The 26837-nt window shown below is 40.0% G+C and overlaps 1 protein-coding gene across 1 annotated transcript in view; it reads left to right on the forward strand.

Moving 5' to 3' along the window:
- Positions 1-3907: 3907 nt before the first annotated feature.
- Positions 3908-26837, forward strand: part of LOC135476279 (eukaryotic translation initiation factor 3 subunit C-like) — a 37222-nt gene continuing 14292 nt past the window's right edge. The window contains 14 exon segments of the mRNA XM_064756261.1: positions 3908-4007; positions 4812-4921; positions 5436-5501; positions 7689-7765; positions 8368-8411; positions 8413-8481; positions 9891-10016; positions 10201-10249; positions 11644-11735; positions 12365-12489; positions 14179-14311; positions 15758-16020; positions 23478-23574; positions 25705-25817. Of these exon segments, the coding sequence (XP_064612331.1) occupies positions 4827-4921; positions 5436-5501; positions 7689-7765; positions 8368-8411; positions 8413-8481; positions 9891-10016; positions 10201-10249; positions 11644-11735; positions 12365-12489; positions 14179-14311; positions 15758-16020; positions 23478-23574; positions 25705-25817 (1349 nt within the window). The 5' untranslated portion in view covers positions 3908-4007; positions 4812-4826.

Raw genomic sequence — 26837 nt, forward strand, 5'->3', positions numbered from 1 at the left:
GTTTGTTGAAGAACACTTGTCTTCCGCCACTATTGAGAACATATTTGTATATCCCATGTGGGAAAGTTTGTCAATAAAAGGTAGGTGGTTTACACAACTACTCCGGTTCCCCCACCTATAAAACTTACCGCCATTGGCTGTATAAGTTGAAGATTCCTGAGTATGACTTTAAAAATAACGATGAGATAAATAAATACTTTTCGAAACTCATTAAGATCACCTCAGGACTACCACAAGGACAAAAGAGTATGCGCAATCCAACATCTCCAGACAAGTTATTCCACACTCTTATATCTGATAACGGTCCAGAGTTTGTGAACATTACCGACTTGGAATATATGTATAGATCCTTGGGCTTTGGCATCACACTAAACAGAGGCCTCCATGGTCGATGTGGTTAGCGTGCCAACGTGGCGCAATGAACCAGGAGCCCCTCGCCAATGCAGTCGCTGTGAGTTCAAGTTCAGCTGCCATGCGCTTCCACTTACCTGTGAATGGGTCTGGCACACGCTTCACTATCTGTCGTAGATTCTGTGCGGGATTTTTGTCAGCGGATGGTCGTGGATTTGCGCGCTGCTCTGCCTGGTTTCCTCCCACCATAATGCTTTCCGCCGTCGTAGTGAAAGTGAAATATTCTATGGCGTAAAACACCAATTAAATAAATAAAATCGTAAAACTGACTATTAATTGCACAAGCGGTTGCGAGGTCAGCTTTGATTTCCTGGAAATTTCCTCTTCCGAAATTTGGTCGAGAGACAGAAGGTTGACAAATGCCAAGAATTTCCAGTAAAAGTGTTTTTTCGCTGTATACAGTTGGCCGAATAGCAAGTAACCCCGAACAGCAGTGGTAAACAGGTAGACAGTATACACGGCGTAGGCTGTCTACACCAAGCAAATACACCACAAGGCGATGGTTCGGCCCACACCTATCCGACACGAAACACAGACACCAACCACAGACACCAACCACAGACACCAACACGATACCGACAGGGCTGCCATGCTTATTTGATTGGTGTTTTACGCCGTACTCAAGAATATTTCACTTATACGACGGCGGGGGCTGCCATGCTATAAAACGGCTTACCGCAGCCTTCTGTGAACTACACGACGTAACTACTCAGCGCACGCACCTATGAAATAGCCCTGTAATTTAACGCACTACTATTTACAACATAGTTGTAATATTGAGAAAATGAATCACACTGAATATATATACCATTGCCATTTATCCCAGCGAATGTATTGCTTAATTTAAAGTAAACAAAAAATAATTATACAATACTCTCACATCGAGTAAAGCGCAATGTCACTCCCGACACTTAACGCGACATGAATTCAACCCGGCATAGAACCACATTCAAGCGATGAAGCAGCTAGTGTAATAATAATAATAATACCAATTGAGCTGACCAGCCACACACAGCCAACTGCAGCCACACACAGCCACGCACGGCCAAACCCAGTCATGTACAGCCACGCACAGCCACGCACAAATATTACCATATGATCAGCCACACACAGCCACGCGCAGCCACACACAGCCACGCACAGCCAAACACAGTCATGTACAGCCACGCACAGCCACGCACAAATATTACCATATGATCAGCCACACACAGCCACGCGCAGTCAAACACAGTCATGTACAGCCACGCACAGCCACGCACAAATATTACCATATGATCAGCCACACACAGCCACGCGCAGCCAAACACAGTCATGTACAGCCACGCACAGCTACGCACAAATATTACCATACGAACAAACAGTAGCTTCGTTTACGGTACCCGACCTGATGCATTGACAAGAATCCATGCATACAATGTACTTTAAGTCTCACAGTTGACTGCTATAAAATAGTAATTTATTTTATCATACTTACAACATAACTTAGCTCACCACATTACACATTCTCTACAACCCTATTTAATGTGTGTGGTTACAAAATAAACTGGTTATAGGCCTACGTGTACCAGCATTTACATTTGTAAGGGTCTAGTTAACTTTTCTCTGAACCAAACAAATACGTTCACATATTCACATAAAATATGACACTTAATGGCATATTTAATAATAAGATCTAACATACTTCATCACAGAAGTAAACATTACACATGTACACAGAAAATGTGTACAATGATCCTTATCAGGCACAAACTATAGAAATCTCTCATTGCAAGACCTCAGGGTAGCGATGGTATGTAGGCTATTGCAGTGGGCTAATTGACGAATGACGAATGTATCTTATAATTAACAAAATATTAGTACTAGTGTAAATAAACTTCTTGACTGGCGCATGACAATAATAACACAGCTGTGTGATTTACTCTGTCGTTAGATTTGGCCTCGGCGTTGTTCAAGATTTGTGTACAAATTTTGCTAGTGGTGGCAGTGATGTGCATGTGCTGTAAGGAGTGGGCCTATGCTCTCTACTGCAGGGGCCTAGGAAGCAAAGTCGCCAAGGCCCCGGATGCTCTTGGACCCAATATAGCCGAACGCGCGTCTGGACGTGTTTTAAGAGATAAAATAAATCCATCCTCAAGGTTGAGATGAAGATGTCCTATGCTGCACATTTTGGCAGAAATTTACTTTTCGGATCGCTCTCATACTTTACATATAGGCCCTATATACTTACTTCCCGTTGAAAAAAATACCGATGCGCGCTATGTGAGTTGTGAAATATTTACTCTAACAGCGCATGCTAATAAACTGAGCAATGTTTATCATGTATTTACCAGAGTAATCAGGCATGTAGGCAGCGAGATGGAAGCGGGGTGGGGTCGTACATAGGCAAGCGGAACGATTATGCCACTCTAGGCGATCGAGGGTCCAGACATCCGGAGACATGTTATAAAATGCCTTTTTGATCAATTAACGTAAATACAAACAGGTGGAGCCTTTAACTTGAAAATATTGAAAATTTGTGTGCTAACATGGAGATCACCAGAACAGGGAGCTAGAAGCATCCACAAAATAGCAAAAGGAAGCATTATCATAAAAAAGTAGTTAAACTGGATATTTATATTCTTACGTTTTTTTCTGATAGAAAACATGTAGGCATGGCTTCATAAAACATTAGCATCGTTCTTAAGTATTATAGCCTTGCTCAAAATGTGCCATAAAATAGGAGAAATACCGCAGTGAGTTTTGCTGGATGCTGGAGGGTAAGAGGCCTTCCTGAGGAATTAATAGACGTGAGTTTTCACCCTCTTTGAATGCTGAGTAACGTTGCCCAAGTTTGCAAATTATAAAATTTAGATACCATGAGAACATGAACGCTGTTCCCGGAAGTTAAAACATCTGACTAATAAAATTACAGTGGGTTAATCTCCTCGAACAAATTAAAAGAAATGTTTTAATGTGATTGTATGTTAAATGTGATGACAAGACAGCATTTTGAGTAGTTCTAAACCAGTGGCTTGAGCCTATTACTTCCCATACAGGCAACCTTTTTTTTTTCAAACATATACGGTAACTTCTACATGCGTTTGTCAGTGGTACATGTTCGTGTATGCATGTAGACATGAAGCATGGTTTGGGTCTACATGATGAATTTAACAAACAAGAAAGTAGGGATTTTCTGCAGAACACGGTGTATTACATTTAAAAGCGGAATTATTTTCCTTTCGGAGACAAGCATTGTGGTCATAGACCAATTTTATTGCCATATCTACAGTAGGAAATAACAGAGTCATGATTGGCAACAGATACGAACAAACATTTTGGAAAGTCTACTGGCGAATTCAAATGGTAATCTAACGGTCATATCCCCGGAGTTTTAAAGCTATACAAACTATGAGATAAAACTTTCTATTATGATTTAAATACTTGCATCTTCACTTGTTTTCGTTGAAAGCCTGCTCGTTATTTTGAAGGGTTAGCATTTTACATACATCCCACGTGGGTTTCGTGAGATTGCTTTTACGTCTAATCGGTGCATATTGTATCGATTTATTTACAAATCGGGGTGCAATCTTCTCTTCCTATTGTTGGATTTTTGCGAGGTAAGCTACATTCTTTTCAAAAAGTCTAACCATGTACTGGTGTATGATGAATAGTATAGGAATTTAGTAAAATGAAAATTGCATGCTGTTGTTGTTGTAATGTGACTGACCGATGTTGTGTCACTATCTAACTGTCGATATGTCTGGCGTAGAAATATGTTGTTGATTTCAGTAATTTGGCGTTTTCTTGATAAATAATTCTGGTGGTTTAAAAGTCTGTCTAATGAGTTTATTATCTCATGTGTTTGATGTAACTGAAAAACGTGATAGGGACAAGTACAGTTTAGCTGCCCCGGCTTGGAAAATTTTGCACTTCTGGTGAGTCATTTCAAAGGATATATGAGAAAGTTCTATGAAAGGAAGAGTAAAGTTTTATGAAAAAAGATGTGCCAAAATTTTTTTTTTTTTTCATTTATTAGATCCTTCTGTTTTATTCATATTTTCCGTCAATGGTGGGGAAATAAAGACGTCGTTGATAAACCTACACACATTATATACTACTGTGCATGTTAAGAAATAAATACCAAGCCTTTTATGTATCATTCAGAAATGCTCTCCGTGTTCTCCATTAAAGTACCACTTCTTTGGTATGTGTGAAAACTAGGTTGCTACCTTTGGTTGTCGCTGAAACCATTCTGAAGGTGGGTGACAAAACCCACTCAAATGCTGGTGAAAATATGCTTTGAAGGAAATTTTCCACAAACCTAAAAGTATGTGACATACAAGAATCAGATTCAGAATACTATGCAGTGCACTCATCTAATGTGTATGTTTTTCTGTTTTTTTTTTTGTTTTTTTTTCTAGATCGAAACTTGAAAGATGTCACGGTTTTTCAAGGGATCCGATTCTGAATCGGAAAGCTCTGAGAGCGAACCAGAGAATATTGTACAGCAACGTCCAACAGCTGTTAGCAAGTGAGTTGCTGTTGTTCATCATAGCATAGAAATGAATCGTAGTAAGAAATCGCTATGATATCACATTACCACCAGAAGGTTATTTTCACATGATTGTGTATAAAACTGTAATTGTTTATACTTTTCTTAGGCTTTGATCTTTTTAGATAGCATTTATTGAAGACAGTAACATTTTTGTAACATCAGATAATGTGGAGAACACATTATAATTTCAATGAAAAACAGCACTTAATTTAATTTCCTTAATCATTCCAATCTTGGAGACCCTTTCCACATTTAATTTTACATAAAGTATGTTGTTTGGTTTTTGACCTTTTGAAAAAAATGTTTTCTTGCATATTTTTCTGCCACATCTAAAAACTGTAAAAATTACCTTTATAGAGACTTTGAACAACGTGTGCTTTTGGAAACATTTTATCTGTAGGATATTTAACTTTTATGCACAAACAGTATGCACTTAAGTCCTGGAATGCTTCATTCTTAATGCTGTTTGTCTTGGACCTGTTTGTTTCAGAGCCTTTCAGTTTAGCGATGATGAAGAGGAAACAAAGAGGATCGTTAGAAGTGCCAAGGACAAAAGGTGGGTGGATTATATTTCAGGCTGTGGGGTGCTTGTGTGTAGAACTGTCAAGATTATGAAATTTGACCGAAACAAGGAAACAAAACCATGTGACAAGAGAAGGTTTGAATCCTGTGTGGCAAAAGAATGGTTGAAACCTGTGTGGCAAGAGAAAGTTTGAAACCTGTGTGGCAAAAGAATGTTTGAAACCTGTGTGTCAAAAGAAACTTGCAAACCACTGTAGCAAAAGAAAGTTTGAAACCTGTGTGGCAAAAGAAACGTGCAGACCACTATGGCAAAAGAAAGTTTGAAACCTGTGTGGCAAAAGAAACTTGCAAACTACTGTGGCAAAAGAAAGTTTGAAACCTGTGTGGCAAAAGAAAGTTGCAAACCACTGTGGCAAAAGAAAGTTTGAAACCTGTGTGAGGCATCATGTTGGATCTCCATGGTGCAGTGCTGTGGCTTCTCGGGTACCTCTCCATATTCTTCCACACAGGTCAAAGCTCTCTTTGACCAAATAGTTAGCATGTTAAGACTCAGCAAGCTCATCATTGCTTCCACTCCAGTTGTTTGCGAGAAGGTCGGTGAGCAACCTGCGAATGGTTGCGCGTTCCCCCTGTTTTCGCTGCCCCATTTCCTCTGAACGCAATGCTAGCTGCCATTACAGGTGAAATATTCTTTAGTATGGTGTAGAACACTATTTAGATACAATAAATAAATCATTCAGGCCAGCCATAAAATTTTGTTGGGAATAGCCCTGATCCTGTCAGAATAAAGAAAGCCGATTTCTGGCTAATGAAAATGATAGGTAGTTTAAAGAAATTAATATTAAGGGGAAAATTACCTCCAGAAACAACGTTGGAGTAAGACCCTTTTTGGGAGGGTTGGGTGGGTATCACCAAGAAAATATACAAGTTTTAATGACGGCCGTATAAACCTGAGCACCATTATAAAACATTCTTGAGCACCAGTACCATACTGCTTTTAAGCACTAATTAATCATTGGGTGAATACTTGGGCTTTGTCTTGACTTTACCAGATAGCAGCTTTTGAAAAACAATTTCAAAGTAAGTGTTTCTGGGTTAATTAATCAGGACTCTTCCTACCCTCCCGTGTTCTGACAAGATAGGGTCTAGTATTGGGTACGTTTATTACTCAGCTTGTCGCTGTTTCATTGGATAAGATATTCTCTAGACAGAGTCGCTGAATTTAGAAGTTGGAAGAGCACAATCACTTGAGAATTGTTCTGTCAGAAGCATTACTGTGCTATGATACCATGTGCTGCTAATAAGTCTGGCTTACGCAATGAGGGAATCCCTTCTAAGTTTGACACGTGAAGGATGTGTAGGCCTGTGTGAACACGACGAGCAGGACAACCATAACAACCTCACGAAATGTAATTCATACATTCAGACCTAAGTCCTCAGGTTTGCTTCTTCAGATAGGAAATAACTTCAAAAATGAGAGATTTCCAGTATCCCGTTGGCCAATACAGCCATGTTATCCATACCTTCATGCACTTCAAACAATCTGCGTGTTTGGTTAAATGGAAATTCAATTCTACGTACGTACTTCGTTTTTGCATGACAGACTTGTGTTCGATTTAAGGAAAAGTGCTTGGTCACAAGTGTATTATAACAACGATACTGATACATATTTATCTTGTGATCTAACTTATCTAACCATCCCGGTGATGTATGGCCATGACTGTGACGGATTCCCCAAAGCATTGATCCATAAATGGCTGACCTATTTGTGGAAAAGAGGCTGTGATTTAAAAAGAGATTTGCCAATAAGAAAGCTAGCTTTGTAGCAGGGGCAGTGATGTGTACTTGACCCTACATGTCAATCGGGTCAAGCGTCTGGACTGTTGCCTGGTCATAACTGGATTCCCCCGGTCTCTGCTCGGTTTTCTCCCACCAAAATGCTGACCGCCGCTGTCCTGAGCACGCATAAAACACAAGTCAAATAAATAATAAATCATAACTGGAATATTGCATTCTAATTATCTCCACAAATTTGGGGTCTTTTGTTTATTTTTACTCTCTTTTTTGCAAGAAAGTGTTAGATTGAGAGGGCTGATATGCTATCACATAGTATTACATGTTTCCTGAAAACATCAAAGGCAATACCTGGTGTTTTTTAGTAAGTATGGATGATGATGCCTTATTGTGTTTGCTGATGTTGGGTTGTGGCTTCAATTATCAGGTATGAAGAGCTGAGAGAGACCATCAAACTTCTTAAGAATCACAAAAAGATCAAAGACATGTCTAAGGTGTTAACAGGTAAGTTAATGTGGATGTCATGCTCAACATACTTACCAAGTAGCCCATATATGAAGGAAAAAGAAAGGTAAAGAAAAATAAGAGGAGCTGGTTGCACTCTAGTGGTTATTGTCACTTGCCTTTCAGTGGTGTAAAAATGTATATTTCAAATTTTTAACATAAATATGGTGAAAATATCAAATTAAGGAGCATATTTGCTAATATGGTGTTCAATTTTTTTTTTTTTTTAATTTTTTTCTTCAGGACTTAGGTGTATTTGAAAATATTTTTGTATGGTGGATATGTATGACCAATAAAAACATTATTATGCAAAGATGACATATTCCAAAAGATGACCCCAATTACCCACCATACAAATTTTTTTGGGAAATATCTTCTTCTTGTTAATTTAAAGACAAATTCACAAACTATTGAAGAAGCTCATATTTACTACTAACTTTTCACACTCTGAGCTTACATAATTTTCATGTTTTGTCTAGCATTAATCATTGCTTACATGTATGTGTCGTGTAACTGCATTCATTCGTTCAATCATTCTTATGTGTTAAATAAATTCTGTTGAGCAATAGACTTTGATGTATCACATGTACAATGTCTTACAGATTTTGAACAGCTTGGGAAGGCTTATGAGAAGGCACGTAAAGTTTGTGGAGAAGGAAGGCGTCCCAAGGTTTTACATCAGATGTTTGGTAGAACTTGATGACTTTGTCAGTGAGGTAAGATTTTTACCTGTTCAGTTAAACCCACTTGTTATTTGTAAGCAGAACAGCCGAAGGCCATTTGTTACTTGTAAGCAGAACAGCTGCAGACCATTTGTTACTTGTAAGCAGAAGAGCTGCAGACCATTTGTTACTTGTAAGCAGAACAGCTGCAGGCCATCTGTTACTTGTAAGCAGAACAGCTGCAAGCCATCTGTTACTTGTAAGCAGAACAGCTGCAGACCATTTGTTACTTGTAAGCAGAACAACTGCAGGCCATTTGTTACTTGTAAGCGGAACAGCTGAAGGCCATTTGTTACTTGTAAGCAGAACAGTCGCAGGCCATTTGTTACTTGTAAGCAGAACAGCCACAGGCCATCTGTTACTTGTAAACGGAACAGCCGCAGACTATTTGTTACTTGTAAGCAGAACAGCCACAGGCCATTTGTTACTTTTAAGCGGAACAGCCGCAGGCCATTTGTGACTTGTAAGCAGAACAGTCGCAGGCCATCTGTTACTTGTAAGCAGAACAGCCACAGGCCATCTGTTACTTGTAAGCTGAACAGCCACAGGCCATCTGTTACTTGTAAGCGGAACAGCTGCAGACCATTTCTTACTTGTAAGCGGAACAGCTGCAGACCATTTGTTACTTGTAAGCGGAACAGCCGCAGGCCATTTGTTACTTGTAAGCTGAACAGCTGCAGGCCATCTGTTGCTTGTAAGCATTACAGCTGCAGACCATTTAATCTCTCTGGGTTCGACTGCAGCTTTATGTAGCTGTTTGTCATGTACAGCTGCCTGGCCAGGTGAAGATTAAATTGTCTTCATATGAGTTCTTAAAAAATATATGATAAAGAATCATTAGAAAATATGTCATACAAAAATACATTGAGACGCAAATCTAATCCAAGATCTTTATTTCGTCATTTTGTTATGAGAATATAGTTAGATGCCCATAGATTCGTTTTGCAGGAATCCACCCGAATCTGGTTAAAATCTGTTGCCCAAAGAACTGTTGTTCCAAGTGAAGGATTCAGTGCTTGTAAAAGTAAACAGATGTTGTGACTTTTATGTTCATAATTTTACATGGTGTGAAATTCCTACATCCACTTGTTATGTCTCCATGATATGGCTGAAATATGCTGTAAAGCATGGTTCATTCACACCCACTTGTCTGAAGGGGGTACAGTAGTTGAGGTGACATTTGACATTTATTCATTTTCCAAAAAAAAATTCTGACTACTTTTTGTGAATCTGCTTTAAATTCCCAAAGTTATTGTTATAGAAGAGTCATGATGTCATTGGATTCTCCGTTAAAGGAATAGCCCTGAGTGTAAAAATCTACATGAAGATGCTATGATACATCACTAATTTCAAGTTACAAACCTCCCAGTCTTTAAATTCTTCTGTCCATCAATTGTTTTCAGTGTTGGGAGGATCGTGAAGGACGTAAAAATATGAGCAAGAGCAACGCTAAAGGGCTGACAACTCTGCGACAGAAACTGCGAAAGTATGTCCGCGACTTTGAGACGGAAATGACCGAATATAAAGAGGTAGGAGGAGATTTTGAATCTAACCATTAGAATCTCATTCTTTCAGCAGCATTTGTAAAAAACTGACGGATTTTAGTCATTATCTACATATCTTAACAGACCACTTTTTTCTGCAGAAGCAGACACTGTTTATGCTGGCCCCAGTAGTGGATTGGCGCCTGATTACTGTTGGTTTTTATTGTAGAATCCTGATGAAGGCGATGAAGAGGCTGAAGATGAGGAAGGTGATGAAGGTATTCATCAGTTTAGCATTTACACCAATCATTTTGTAACTGTACTTTCATTGCCTAGTTTTCTATCTGACTTGTGTGGCTTCCTCTCCGGCCGTAAGTGGGAAGGTCTGTCAGCAACCTGTGGATGGTCGCATACGAAAGATCAACTTTCAGTACTATTTTTGCACAGTTTTAATTTTATTTTGGAAACAAAACTACATTGGTAGGATTGACCAGTTTCACAACTTCACAAAAGTACAGTTGTATCAGTCAACACAGAATAATGCCTTTAGAATCTGCCTTGAACACCTTGCAAATATGTGAAAAGATTGAAGAATCACAGTATTCTTCTGTGTTTTCTCTCTTCAAGGGGCCTTGGGGGCAATAAGTGTCTCCTAATAATACAATGAGCTTTATCTACGTATCACATGTTGAACATGTTTTTCTCCACCCTACCACCATCCGCTAAAGAAAAAATCTTCACAGTGACTTTGATCACCAATCAAATATATCAGATGTCTTCCAGCAAATGTTTTCATATGTGAGGGCCCATAGTTTGACAGTGTCGGCATTGTAGGCCAGTAGGATGGGGTAGTCAGATCCATTATTCATATCTACATTCATCATGCTCTTCCATAGAGAGAGAGAGAGAGGAGTGAGAGTGAGAGTGAGAGTGAGAGTGAGAGTGAGAGTGTGAGAGTGTGAGTGAGTGAGTGAGTGAGTGTACTTGGTGAGGTATAGTGTCTTGGTGAGCTATAGTGTCTTGGTGAGCTTTTCATCCGACCGTATGAAACAATCTTTAAGTAGGGTGTAAAATCAGTTTCAAATTACAGGGCCACAATGGCCATGTGGTGAGAGCATCTACCTTGTAAGCAGGAGACCCAGGTTCAGTGCCTACTCTGGTCATGTAAGAGGTTTTAGAATCACCAGTTTTTGGTACATGTGCCCAGTCTGTTCTCGCTCAGTACCATGGACAGGCTTGGTAAGAACCAGGACCCAGTTTCGTGAAACACAGAAACACACATTCGATCACCGAATAACGTCAAACTAAAACAGATGCATAAATCTCGCTGACAGTTGATCTTTCATTTGTATAAAGGTTATCAAATTAGGGTCAGTGAAATATTCTTGAGTATAGCGTAAACACCAGTCAAATAAATACATGAACTAAGTTTTTCTAGTAGACTAGTATATTGTCCTGCCTTAATTTCAGAACTTCAAAACACCTTTCTAAGATGAAAATAGAACTCTCAGTATAAGGCAAAATGTTTGCATTGTACGTCTAGTCATGGGCGAAAGTTTAAGTCATGTACCCGTGTGGCATGTGTCATATTTTCTTCAGCATCCAGATCTTGGTCTTCCTCAAGTCCAGTCATGTCAGAAAATCTAAACCCTGTCCTCACCCTGTTTTTCAGATGTGTCTGAGTCTGATGATGAGGAGGATGATGAGGAGAAAGACTTCCTGAAGAAAGATGACCAGTTAAGAAGTAAATTTCTCAAGGATGATGTAAGTCCTCTCGGCATGCCAAAATTGTAAGGGCTCATTTTTTGGTCGGGAGTCAAAAAATATTCAAAAATATTCCTGTAAATCATTTACAGGCGACTTTCTGGATTTCTGTAAAGAAACAGAACAAAGAAGAAATATTATTTAAAGTAAGTAATATTTCTACATGTCTGAAGAATCAAGTTTTTATCTTTGACACAATTTGCATTTTTGGGATCTCCTATTCGACTTGAGAAAAGGGATTGAAGAGCTACTTTTGTAAAATACAGGAATCTGTGATTGAAATTCACATGGATTCATGTGAGATGAACTAAGTAGTTTTTATAATTGGTACTGTAATTACGTTGCAATCCATCCACCATTTTCAGTTTACTGCAGTTTTAATCTGAAAACTTAACTTGACCGTAAAACAAGTTTGAATCTGTCTTGAATTTTAGAGAGATTGGAAAAAGTAAATCCATACATGTATGTATATACCAGGAAAATGTTTTATTTTAAGTTTATTCTGAACTACCTCAGACTGCCAATAATGAACTAACTCTTTCTGAATAAGCCAGGAGGAGTAAAGCCTTGAATTCTCCCCTGATGTGTTGTACTCTTGACAAATAAAATGTTTTTTTCTTTCGAAACAGGACATGTCATCTGATGATGATGATGATGGAATGGCATCATGGACAAGTGGTGATGAAGATGACAGTTCATCTTCAGATGACGAGGCTTACGACCCATCTAATCTGGCAGCCATGTTCTTGAAGAAGTAAGTAGTTATATTATTTGTGGATTCTTAAGCAGGTGACGACATTTTCTGCGAGCGGCCAATTGTCTTGTCCAACATTTGTTGAAAACCACTTTTCTTCTTTCATTATGCTCTACATATCTACATCACATGCTAAAAGTAGGTGGCACTCCAGTTTCAACCATGAAACAGACTGTCATTGTATAAGTGACAAAAATTAGATTAATAATCAAATAGATAAATAAAATCTTGTCATGTTTTCATTGGAATCGGTTCAAAACATGAATAATGCAGGAGTGATAATATATCCATTGTTAAGAATCGGAATTAGAACTGAATGGAAGAAATGATGTTGCTCACAGCTCATCTTATGTTGAGCTTCTTCCCGGGCCAACCTTTGTTAAAGAAATCCCATGGCCATACATGTACATAGAGATCCAAAGATCACATGTGTACTCTGTGGGCGAGGGGTTTTGCACGCCAGTACGACGCAATGACCCGAAAGCCTCCCACCAGTAGTGTTGCTGAGAGTTGAAGTCCAGCTCTTGCTGGCTTCTGCTCCTGCCGTACTTTGGAAAGTCTGCCAGTAATCTGCAGATGGTCCTCCAACCATAATGCTGGTAATTGTGTAAGTGAAGTATCCTCGAGTACGGCGTAAAACTCCAATGAAACAAATATATATAAAATGTATTTACCCAAAAAACATTCACACTTATAAAGGTTAATGTCTTGGAGGCAAATAAAAGTCATAAAGTATTTCTTTTGGTGACGAAACATATAATTTTCCACTAGGACTTCATCTTCAAAACAAACTCAAAACACCTTCTAAGATCAGATAGAACTCTCAGAATCTTGAAAATTAAGTAAAGGTAGTCATGAACGAAATTTTAGTTCATGTTCCAAAATATTAAATGTGATATCAACAATGTAGGTCAAAATAATCTCATAAAGTACATATATGTAATATTATGTAAGAAATCATATATTTATGAATGTTTTTTTTATCTTGCGGGTGTATTTAAATATCTTTCGGTGTATCTTTCGGTGTGTGTCTTTCTTTATTCCGAAAGGCGACATCCCGAGCAATTTTGCACATGAAACAATAATTTGTTTTAATGCTATCTATGACATAGTTAGATTACTACTGGTTGCCGTAGTGAATTGTTGTAGTGCTATTTTTATCTCTCATTTTCTAAGAAGTCTCTACCTTTTCGTTGATATGCTTTTGCAAAAAAGCAGATGTATCATATAGCATAGCTTTCATTATCATTGTGGGCAGGGGATGACCCTAGAAAAATAGCCAGCTATCTGACAGAGAATTAAATGATGCACATGTAAAATAGGAGCATAGGAGTAGGTAGTGTAATTCTTCAACCTAATCACATGTTTGCAAGGTGTTATTTCAGGCATATTCTTATGGCAGTGTTCTGTGTAAACTGATCGAATTGTACTTTTTGTTAAGCCTTGAAACTTACCAATCCAACCAATGTAGTTTTATCACCAAAAACATTTGAAAAATGTGCATAAATTGCACTGCAAATTGCTCTGTCATATGCGAAAAGGTTGAGGAATTAGGGTAGATATATGCTCCATTTTACAGAAATGGCAGGCTGCAGGTAGCTGGTAACCATTTTTTATTTAATGAACCCTCTGTAAAAGTGAGCTTTTTTTTGTTCCTTTTTTACTATTTTCTACAATTATTCACAACAGAACTGATGCTGGGAAAGGTGATGACAAGAAGAAAGAGAAGCGTAAGAAGGAGTCATCCCGTAAGAGACGTGACGAGGATTCAGAAGACGATGGTGAAGGAGCATGGGAAAAGGTCAAAGGTGGAGTCCCTCAGGTGAGGTCACAAAGTCAAAGATGGAGTACAACAGGTGAGGTCACAAAGTCAAAGGGTGAGTCCCACAGGTGAGGTCACAAAGTCAAAGGGTGAGTCCCACAGGTGAGGTCACAAAGTCAAAGAGTGAGTCCCAAAGGTGAGGTCACAAAGTCAAAGGTGGAGTACAACAGGTCTTGTCCAAAAATCAAAGGGTGAGTCCCACAGGTGAGGTCACAAAGTCAAAGGTGGAGTCCCACAGGTTAGGTCACAAAGTCAAGGTGGTGTACCACAGGTGAGGCCACAAAGTCAAAGGTGGAGTCCCACAGGTGAGGTCACAAAGTCAAAGGTGGAGTACAACAGGTGAGGTCACAAAGTCAAAGGGTGAGTCCCACAGGTGAGGTCACAAAGTCAAAGGGTGAGTCCCACAGGTGAGGTCACAAAGTCAAAGAGTGAGTCCCACAGGTTAGGTCACAAAGTCAAAGGTGGAGTCCCACAGGTGAGGTCACCAAGCCATCAAAGGTGGAGTCCCACAGGTGAGGTCACCAAGTCAAAGGGTGAGTCCCACAGGTGAGGTCACCAAGTCAAAGGTGGAGTCCCACAGGTGAGGTCACCAAGTCAAAGGTGGAGTCCCACAGGTGAGGTCACAAAGTCAGCAGTGTTCCTGTACACGGTCCTGATATAGGAACAGAAATCTGAAGTTTTCCAGCACAACGGGTTTGAATTTCATGATACCAAAATTTGTGAACCTCTCAAAATGAGTTCAAATTTGCCTTAAATAGGACTTTCGACTTAGGCTTTGTATCTTCTTGTTCCATAACTGGCTCAAAAGGTTCAAGGACAAGATGCTCAAGTTAAAACGGTAGAATGTCAAACATTTATACTTACTTAGGTGCTTTGTTATAGATAAAAAGTGTTGAAAGTAAATTTCCGCTTACGCGTCTTAACCTGGAACCTCCTGTCTAGCATCTCTACCTTTTAGCTCCATATGTACATACATACACAAAATTTGGGAGGGGGGGGGGGCTGCGTCTCAGTTCGATAGCGTGACCCAGGAGTCACCAATACGGTTGCTGTGAGTTCAAGTCCAGCTCATGCTGGCTTCCTCTCCAGCCGTATGCGGGAAGGCCTTCTAGCAACCTGCGGATGGTCATGGGTTTTCCCCGGACTCTGCCAGGTTTCCTCCCACCATAATGTTGGCTGCCGTCGTATAAGTGAAATATTCTTGAATGCGGCGTAAAACACCAATCAAATAAATAAACAAAATTTTTAAAAAATTACAAAGAAAAGGACAACAGCCTCATAGAGCAATAAAAAATAGATCTAAATATTGCAGGAGATTACATTTCTAGCTCCGAAGCTGGAAGCATTAATTGTAGAGTGCAGCTTGTCAAGTCTGAATTGGTGAAATCACAGTAATTAGAAAATGGTAACACCAAAGAGCTAACATAGTTATTTCGTTGCCAACAGGAAAAGCCCAAAATGTTTGGCAAAGATGTGGAAATTAACCATGAAGCTGTTGACAAAAAACTCCACGAGATTGTGTCTGCTCGAGGGAAGAAGGGGACGGATCGCATTGATCAGATCGACTTGCTGAAGGAGTTGAGAACGGTAGCTGAGGCCAACAATCTCGGACCTGCCATTAGCGTCAAGATTGTCTTCAACACTCTGGCAGCCATCTTTGATTACAATCCTAACATTGCCACTTGTATGAAACCAGAAATGTGGGAAAGGTAGGCTTTCATTTTTTAGCACTATTCGGGCATAATCTACCTCTGCCCCAGGGGCTGATATTTGGTAAAGTTCTTTCCTCAATTTGCAGCCACAAGTCTCCCAATTGGAGACAGATTTTCCAAAATATGCACTTTTCAGATCTCCACACCTCTCTTTTATTGTTTGAACAGTGGATTTAAATGTATAATATGAGATAGCTTTTGCGTGTTTGCTTAACTTAAATATGCATTCACGACTTTTTATTCAAGGTACATGTATGCAACGGAGGTTAAGCACCAGTTAACTGTGCACAGTGCACAGTACTGAAAAATCACAGCTCACTGTACACTTTTATTCCCAAAATATATGAGGGCTTTCATCAAAATGTCCCCAGTGGGCCTTTCCCAAAATGAGCGGATTATACCCTGTCTAAATCAGTTTTGACTGGGGGTGTTGTAACCATGTGCTTAAGGGCGTAAGTAATTTCTGTCCTCAAATATCTTGAGAACTTATGGTGTAGATTTTGATGAACTTGTTTATATCTAGTCCAGTGGGATGTTTATGAGAATTGTTGAACAATATTTGATCGATCTTTGTCCTATACACATGTACTTATGGCCAGAATTGATATTTGTCTTGATAACATATATGCATGCTTCCAAGACTAGTGAGCCAAATTCATTTTTGTTTTGATGTTGAATGTGTTTTTAGCGAAGTTACATGTAGGTTGAAAATATGAAACTTCCCACCTGGATTTTCCAGGGACAGCATCTTATGTGATATTAATTGGCACAGTATTGTAGATTGGTTGTACTAAATTTTTTGCACATGTATATGTTGTTACGGTATTGAAAACGGCAACAGAAAACAGACTCAGTGACCCAATATTACAATGTAAACAATGCTTTATATATAAAATGAGACGTACAGTTTTACAGACAGTTCAACAACAACAACAACAACATACACATCAGTATTACCGGTCTTTACAAGTTTCCAGTTCACCTTTGCATCCCAAGGAATGTATTCCAGGAAATCCAACATAAAGACCATGGGATAAACACACAATTCACACAAGTCACAAATTGTCCTAGACAGGTACTTCGCCAGGTTAGCGAACACGAACACAGTACACAGGTTACACAGAACTGGAACAGTCAAGCCTTTGAATGACGTCACACCCGCAGAGCACAACACAGGGTAAATACAGGCATGGAGGTATAATCCACTTCAGATCAGTCACAGCTCCCGCAGAAGCTCACAAACGAGCCGTTCAGAGACGTAGAGTAATGTCACCTTGTGGCAGAACGAACGTCCTTTGCAAAACTGAAAAACTTCAGTTTAGAGTCCTTGACGACCTTGTCGGTCAGGTGAGGTCAGCGTGTTAAACAAATTACACAGTCCACACTGTATAATCATAATAAAGATCCGAACACCAATAAACGTGACTTCCGCAGAAATTCACATAAACCAGACATCAGTACTACTGTGGTACACAAACGGTGCCGGCATAAAAAACTGTCCTCCCAAATGAAACTGGCATCACCAGCTCATATAAATATAATGGACTCGATACGAGAGCGTCTCACACTCTCCTGGCTCCCAGTGGATGCAGCAAAAATACCTCCCCTCTGCACAGAAAACACGGCTTATATACGTGCCAGGTGGATTCAACTATTCTTAGACACAGAATTAACAGCCAATGAACATCCAGTTAAATAAACAGAGCATTGAACAAGGTGCTTTCGGCCAGGTCCGCACTGTACATATATAACAGGGCCTGTTATGCTTATAACATATAACACAAAGGTCCGCAGACTAACAGTACATGAAGACGTTAAATAGTCATACATAACACCCCCACCCTTCAGGGAAAGAAAGTTTTGCATAAAACTTTCTTTAACATATTCATAATCACGAATAATAATAACGTTTACCACAGTCTATAAAAACAAAGCTGCAGAAAACCAACTAGACACGTGACAAACAATCAGCAATCACATTATCTTTCCCTTTTATGTGTCTAATCTCTAGATTAAATTCTTGCAAAAGCAAACTCCACCGTAACAATCTTCGGTTTTTACCTTTTAGTTTGTGCAAAAAGGTTAAGGGATTGTGATCTGTATACACAACAATGGGGTAACTTGACGAAGTCACATAAACTTCAAAATGCTGTAATGCTAGAATCAAGGACAGACACTCCTTTTCTATTGTCGAATAATTTCTCTGGCACTTGTCAAATTTGCGAGAGAAAAAACATACAGGGTGATCAACGTGATCTGTTTCATTTTCTTGTAACAAAACTGCCCCAGCAGATATATCACTAGCATCAACAGCTAGCTTAAATGGTAAACTAAAATCAGGTGCTACAAGTATGGGGCCGCTGCTTAGCATGGCCTTTAATCTATCAAAAGATCTCTGACACTCAATGGACCACAAGAATTTAGCACCTTTCTTTAACAGCTGAGTTAATGGCTCACTAACAAATGAAAAGTTCCTACAGAACTTACGATAATAACCTGCCATGCCCAAAAAACGCTTTAACTCTCTCTTACAACTTGGCACTGGAAAACAAGAGATAGCAACTCCACTAGGATGTACAACATTGAGATCAGTGCTATCTCTGTCTACATATGGCTTTAACATGTTAATGTGACAAAGTTGTCTAGATTTGCGCCGATCAGGAGTGAAAATAATATAATTAAGATCACTTAGCCTCTTGTCTACTACATAAGGTCCAAAATAACGAGCCTCAAGTGGCTTACCACTAACTGGAAGTAAGGCCAATACTTTCTGACCAACTTCAAATCTGCGTCTTACTGTCTCTTTGTCATACTTAGTTTTCATACTCTTCTGAGAAGCTGTAAGATTCTCTCTGGCTAACTCACATACTCTGTTGAGCTTAGTACGAAATCTTGACACATACTATAATAGGTTAACATTGTCACTACCACCAGACACAAACTTTTCCTTGAACAACTGTAGTGGACCACGCACAGTATAGCCAAACACTAGCTCAAATGGACTAAATCTAAGTGACTCTTGTACAGACTCTCTTACAGCAAACATTAACAAAGGTACACCCTCGTCCCAATCTTTCCCTGTCTCAAAGCAGTAAGTTCTTATCATACTTTTCAGTGTCTGATGGAATCTCTCTAGTGCTCCTTGACTTTGTGGGTGATAAGCTGAGGACTTATACTGGCTAATACCTAGCTCATGCATAACTTGTTGGAACACACCAGACATGAAATTTGAACCCTGGTCTGACTGTACTGACTTAGGCAGACCAAACATGGTGAAGAACTTAACTAAAGCCTTAATTACAGTCTTGGCAGTAATATTCCTTAGTGGAATTGCCTCAGGGAAACGAGTTGAAGTACACATTATGGTTAACATATACTGATTTCCAGACTTTGTCTTAGGTAGCGGACCAACACAATCTATTAAGATTCTACTGAATGGCTCACCAATTGCAGGAATAGGCCTCAAGGCTGCCTTGGGGATTGTCTGGTTAGGTTTCCCCACTAACTGACATGCATGACAAGACCCTGCAAAATTCAGTAACATCTTTCCTTATTCCTGGCCAATAAAAATGACCTGAGAATCTTATGATAGGTCTTATTAACACCTAAATGACCTGCTAACGGCGTTTCATGCGCTATTGGTCAGTATGTCTTTACGATAAGACTTGGGCACAACTACCTGATGCTTAATTGCCCATTCATCCTCCAACAAAACATCGGGAGGCCTCCACTGCCGCATCAATATGCCAGACTTGACATAGTAGTAGCATGGGTCAGGTAAAGATTCACCATCTTTAGCTGCATCATTAAACAAGCAAGAAATACTTGGATCACTGTGTTGTTCAGCAATCAACTCAGTCCTACAAAATGGCTGGTCACCACTAACAAAATTAGTATCTACTTCATGCTGGCTGTCTAATTTGGAAGAATCTCCATCCAACATGTTGTTGAGAAAAGTCTCACTCAAATCAACAGTACTACCCTGGTCTGTACTGACTTTTCTAGACATAGCTCTTGTAACAACACAGGACGGATATAAACCGCTATCTCGCTTTCAACTGGCTCTGTGACTGAATTCAGAGAAGGCTTATCAACCATTAAGGGATCAACAGTAACTTTATCATGTGCCAAGTCATTTCCCAACAACAAATGAATACCCTCAAAAGGTAATGAAGGCTTAATGCCTACCCTGACAGGTCCAGATATCAAATCTGATGACAAATAAATATCATGAAGGGGAACACTGACAAAGTCACTAGACTCTACACCTCTAATAAGGGCACGAACCCCAGAGTATGACTCTTCAGAAAAGGGCAGAGTATTCATCAACAACAGAGACTGAGATGCCCCAGTATCCCTTAATATCTTTATAGGGGTAGCACAAGACATGTCGCTTCTAAGCGACACTGAACCAGAATTGATAAACGGAGCGAAGCTATCCATAGAGCATTTGGGAATCTTATCCAATCCCGTATCAGCTAACTCAGATCTGCTTTTAACTGCTGATGTAACTTCCGGCAATGTTTTGTGCATTGCAACACAAAGACCTGTGGGCTTAGACTCATTCTGAGCTTCCCGTATCCTTTTCAACTTGTAACATTCACTCATCACGTGACCTACCCGCTTGCAAAAATTACAAGTGACCCTATTTCGAGGACTACCATTCCAATCTGAACTACGTGAACCATGAGCTGTAGAACCATTGGAGCCTGGTGTAGAACTCTTCTGTGTAGAGCTACCTCTACCTGTTGCATGTGACTGGGTATTTCTACGTGTAAACGAATTAAATGGCTTACCCGTGTATGTAGCCTTATGTGTCAAAGAATAATTATCAGCTAAACTGGCTGCCTCTTCAAGTGTACTCGCCTTCTGCTCATCAACGAACACCTTTACATCACTATGAATACAACGCTTGAACTCTTCTACCAGCACAAGCTGACGCAAACTTTCAAAATCCTTGCCTATTTTCTTGGCTATACACCAGCAATCAAACAACTGCTCCTTAGCTCGACCAAACTCAACGTATGTCTGATCTCTACCTTTTTCACAGTTACGAAATTTCTGGCAGTAAGCTTCAGGCACCAGTTCATAACCCTTCAAAATTACCTCTTTCACATAGTCATAATTGGAAGCATTCTCTACACTTAACTGAGTGTAAATTTCACTGGCCTTTCCAATTAGCACACTCTGTAATAACATAGTCCAGAACTCCTTAGGCCACTTCAAGCTATTTGCAATTTTCTCAAAATGCAGAAAATATTTATCCACCTCTTTTTCCTGAAAGGATGGAACTAACCGAATGTATTTGGTCACATCAACTCCTGAATCCTGTCTACCGGAAGGACCCGGTTTCTCATCTCTCTCTAACTCTAACTTTTTCATTTGGAATTCCAATTCTCTTTCCCTCTCTCTTTCTTGCATTTCTCTCTCCTCTCTCTGCACTTCCCTCTCTCTTTCCTCTCTCTGCACTTCCCTCTCTCTTTCCTCTCTCTGCACTTCCCTCTCCCTTTCTTTTTCCTCTCTCTGCATTTTCAACTTTTCTAACTCTATCTCATGTTCCCTCTCTTTTTCTTGCCTCCCTCTCTCATGTTCCCTCTCTTTCTCTTGCCTCTCTCTCTCATGTTCCCTCTCTTTCTCTCTTTCCTCTTTCTCCAATCTCAACTTTAACTCAAACTGCTTAAACTTAAGCTCGGCATCAGACTGACCCTCGAACTCATAATCAGATAATGCAGAACTATCAAACTTCCCTATCTCCACTAAATGTTTCAACAAAGTATGCTGCATATCTCTTTTCCTCCATGAAGACTTTATGGACAAACCCAAAAATGTCCCTAACTTAACCAAGTCTTCCTTCTTTAAACTCTCAAAAACATCCTGATCGGGCGCATTAACAAACTGTTTAGGATCAAAATCTCCCATTGTAAATATTTAGCCACTGAATCATTCACCGTTAAAATTAAGCAATCGCTTCTCACATGTGTTTAACTTCAAGTATCCGGTGCAAAACAAAAGGGAAACAATCAGTTCCCGGACAAGCCCCCAATTTCTGTTACGGTATTGAAAACGGCAACAGAAAACAGACTCAGTGACCCAATATTACAATGTAAACAATGCTTTATATATAAAATGAGACGTACAGTTTTACAGACAGTTCAACAACAACAACAACAACATACACATCAGTATTACCGGTCTTTACAAGTTTCCAGTTCACCTTTGCATCCCAAGGAATGTATTCCAGGAAATCCAACATAAAGACCATGGGATAAACACACAATTCACACAAGTCACAAATTGTCCTAGACAGGTACTTCGCCAGGTTAGCGAACACGAACACAGTACACAGGTTACACAGAACTGGAACAGTCAAGCCTTTGAATGACGTCACACCCGCAGAGCACAACACAGGGTAAATACAGGCATGGAGGTATAATCCACTTCAGATCAGTCACAGCTCCCGCAGAAGCTCACAAACGAGCCGTTCAGAGACGTAGAGTAATGTCACCTTGTGGCAGAACGAACGTCCTTTGCAAAACTGAAAAACTTCAGTTTAGAGTCCTTGACGACTTTGTCGGTCAGGTGAGGTCAGCGTGTTAAACAAATTACACAGTCCACACTGTATAATCATAATAAAGATCCGAACACCAATAAACGTGACTTCCGCAGAAATTCACATAAACCAGACATCAGTACTACTGTGGTACACAAACGGTGTCGGCATAAAAAACTGTCCTCCCAAATGAAACTGGCATCACCAGCTCATATAAATATAATGGACTCGATACGAGAGCGTCTCACACTCTCCTGGCTCCCAGTGGATGCAGCAAAAATACCTCCCCTCTGCACAGAAAACACGGCTTATATACGTGCCAGGTGGATTCAACTATTCTTAGACACAGAATTAACAGCCAATGAACATCCAGTTAAATAAACAGAGCATTGAACAAGGTGCTTTCGGCCAGGTCCGCACTGTACATATATAACAGGGCCTGTTATGCTTATAACATATAACACAAAGGTCCGCAGACTAACAGTACATGAAGACGTTAAATAGTCATACATAACAATGTCAGTTGATAGAATTTTATGAATGTTGAGCGTGAGAATGCATTTTTTGTGTTTTGTGCGGATATATTGTATATTTAGGTAAAGAAATTGACGTTTGTGATTATTCCACTTTCACAAGATCTTCGTAAATTCAGTTTTTGAAATCTACACTGTTATGTGCTACAGACTTGTTTATAACAAAAGTTATGAGAAAATGATCATGAAGTTTTGTGAAAGTTCAGCCATGGTACGATATGTAATTTGTGATGAGATTGTTTGTGTACAGTATCACCAACTCACGAAAGCAAATCAGATGTGTGTAGACCCAATGGCGCTACCACACTATAGGAAATCTATAGCCAGCTCTTCATATCTTAGTATAAAAGTTTTGATCGTTTGTGTTCCAGCTGTTTAGATTACACAGATCAGCTGATGACAATGCTGAGAGAGAATCCAGACATTGTGACTGGCACCAACATCGTGGATGAGAGCGAAAGTCTTGTGGTGAGTAAAATCTCCACTCCTCGAGGATTACTTGTACAGGCATGAGAATTGTCCGTCTTCTTGTTTTTAATTTTTTTGGCTGAAAAGATCATCACTGAGATTCATGCAAATCCAAGACGAAAATTTGGGGAGGGAGGGGTTTGCTCAGTTTGGCAAGAATGGCCATCAAGTAATAATTGATATGACATACGTGTATTTACTCGTGTTTTACTCATTTTAATCGGCCTCCTTCACTTTAATCGGTCTCCGTGTCGAAAATCCTGTAGAGCCATAAACAAATAATGTTGTTGCCGCTATCGGCAGCTCCTTGTTCTCCTAATGACAGATGCAAGACTGCGCGATGCACAAGTGTGTACTCTTGTGATCCACATAGTAAAGGATGCAGGCCACTCCAAGATAGGACTTAAAATGCATCATTGGCAAACACCAATGTTTCAACCTTCATCCCGATTATGTGCAGTCTTCATCCAGATTATGTGCGGGCCAACAGCTGTGTGTTGAGAGGTTATGCAGTACAGCTCAGGCTAAAAGTCAGTTGTTTACCGCTCGTATCGCGCTACCAGATCCTGATTAACGCTCTACTGATGCATGGCAAACCCTCTACTGAGCTTTGTCAGAGACCTGCTGAGGTGCGCAGGATAATCGTCAGAAGGTGTCAATATAGAGCTGTACTGTATACGTGTACATTTATCCTAATAGGGAATTAAATCCTTTCTCGGAGTGGTCTGCATACTTTACCTTGTAAAGTTAATCAGTGGATCTAATGAATTCTTGTGACCCACGTGTACATGCCTATGTAAACAAAAGCATTTCATTTTTCGGCAGTTGTAAAATGACTCACGGGAGTTTCCGGTTACCATGTTTCCGGTGATAATTAAATGTAATTCTGTACTGAACAGGTGGTTGATGTTTTTGGATTTTGTTTTTGTGAAAAGTATTGTTTCTCTAACTAAGACGTGCTGGTGGTGTGGAATTACACCATTTTACTATTTTACCACAACACAATGTTCCCTTGGTGGAGGGAAGTTTTACACAGTTGTCCCCCTTTAGTGGGTTAACTTTTATTGATATGCTAGATATCGATATTTGGAAAACAGTATCATACATGTAATGATGAGACTGATCTAGGGGGTGCCATTTTTACATTGTTTTGGTATAATTTTAAACCAGTTTGAAATATTTCTAGCATCACAAACAGCTCACATTTTCTCACATTCTTCTTCAGTAAAACAGACGCCCTCTAACACCCACCCCACCCCTACCAACCCCACGAGACCCTCTCTCACGCACACACAAACCTAACTAGCTCAGGTCAGGAGCAAGCACCAACCTTATTCAGACCTTTTTTTCTTGGCAGTCATTACCATGATTGCTTGGTTCTGTTAGAACATGTAGAACTCTGAAACACCGAGAGTGAGTGTACTCTCTCAAGACTGAAGTCGACTATTATAGCCAAAGGAAAAAGCAATTGTGCTTCAGTCTTTCAATCTTTATAGCTACAACAATGCTATAATGTTAAAGTATCTCACTTTTCCATTTGCCAGAATTAGAAACGATAAAGAAATTCCCTACCAACATTTTCATATGCCCTCGCCATTAGGGAGAGCGTATTACATGTATGTTATAGTGATTTTGTCTGTATGATTTATTTATTTATTTTATTAGTGTTTTACTCTGTACTCAAGTGTATTTCACTTATACCATGGCGGCCAGCATTATGGTGGGAGGAAACCGGTCAGGGCCCGGAGAAACCCACAACCATTCGCAGGTTGCTGTTGTCCGTATTTGTGCCCGGGCTATATCTCAAGTCGTTTTCCATGGAGAGTTCTACTTTTTGGTGGATACATAGACACACAGATGATAATGTGTCGCGACTCGCATTTTCTCAGGAACAGCGAATATGTGCAGCTAAGTCATGAACGATATTTTAGGTCATTTTTAGTGTACGCCCAAAAAATAGATTTTTCTGGATGTCCTGGGCCCACTTTAGTAAAGCGACATTTTTTTATCATGCGATATTTTTTACATTACTATTACCATAATATTGTCTTATTTGTGCAATTATTATACGTGTACATCTTTATGAAACTGGGCCCTGATCTATATAAGTTTACAATATCGGTATTTCAGGAGAGTCCATACCGTGTGCGAGGATGTATCCTCACTGTGATTGAGAGGATGGATGAAGAGTTCATAAAGATGTTACAGGCCTGTGATGCCCACAGCACAGAGTATGTCGAGAGGTAAGACATTCTACACAAAGATGTTACAGGCATGTGATGCCCACAGCACATAGTATGTGGAGAGGTAAGGCATTCTACACAAAGATGTTACAGGCCTGTGATGCCCACAGCACAGAGTATGTGGAGAGGTAAGGCATTCTACACAAAGATGTTACAGGCCTGTGATGCCCACAGGACGGAGTATGTAGAGAGATAAGGCACATGTAGCATTCTACACGAAGATGTTACAGGCCTGTGATGCCCACAGCACAGAGTATGTGGAGAGGTAAGGCATTCTACACAAAGATGTTGCAGGCCTGTGATGCCCACAGCACAGAGTATGTGGAGAGGTAAGGCATTCTACACAAAGATGTTACAGGTCTGTGATGCCCACAGGACGGAGTATGTGGAGAGATAAGGCACAAGTAGCATTCTACACGAAGATGTTACAGGCCTGTGATGCCCACAGCACAGAGTATGTCGAGAGGTAAGGTATCATACACAGAGATGTTGCAGGCCTGTAATGTGCCCACAGCACGGAGTATTTCTTTTATTTATTTATTTGATTGGTGTTTTAAGAATATTTCACTTATACGACGGTGGCCAGTATTGTGGTGAGAGGAAACCGGGCAGAGCCCGGGGGAAACCCACAATCATCCGCAGGTTGCTGGCAGACCTTCCCACGTATGACTGGGGAGGAAGCCAGCATGAGCTGGACTTGAACTCACAGCGACTGCATTGGTGAGAGATTCCTGGGTCATTACGCTGCACTAGAACGCTAACCAACTGAGCCACGGAGGCCCCCTGAGTATGTGGACAAGTAAGGCATTCTACACAAAGATGTTGCAGGAATGTGATGCCCTCAGTACGGAGTATGTCGAGAAGTAAGGCATTCTACACAAAGATGTTGCAGGCATGTGATGCCCACAGCACGGAGTATGTGGAGAGATAAGGCACAGGTAGCATTCTACACAAAGATGCTGTAGGCCTGTGATGCCCACAGTACAGAGTATGTGGAGAGATAAGGCACAAGTAACATCC

This window comes from Liolophura sinensis, chromosome 10 (assembly GCF_032854445.1).
Source record: "Liolophura sinensis isolate JHLJ2023 chromosome 10, CUHK_Ljap_v2, whole genome shotgun sequence".
In the NCBI taxonomy this organism is placed as follows: domain Eukaryota; kingdom Metazoa; phylum Mollusca; class Polyplacophora; order Chitonida; family Chitonidae; genus Liolophura; species Liolophura sinensis.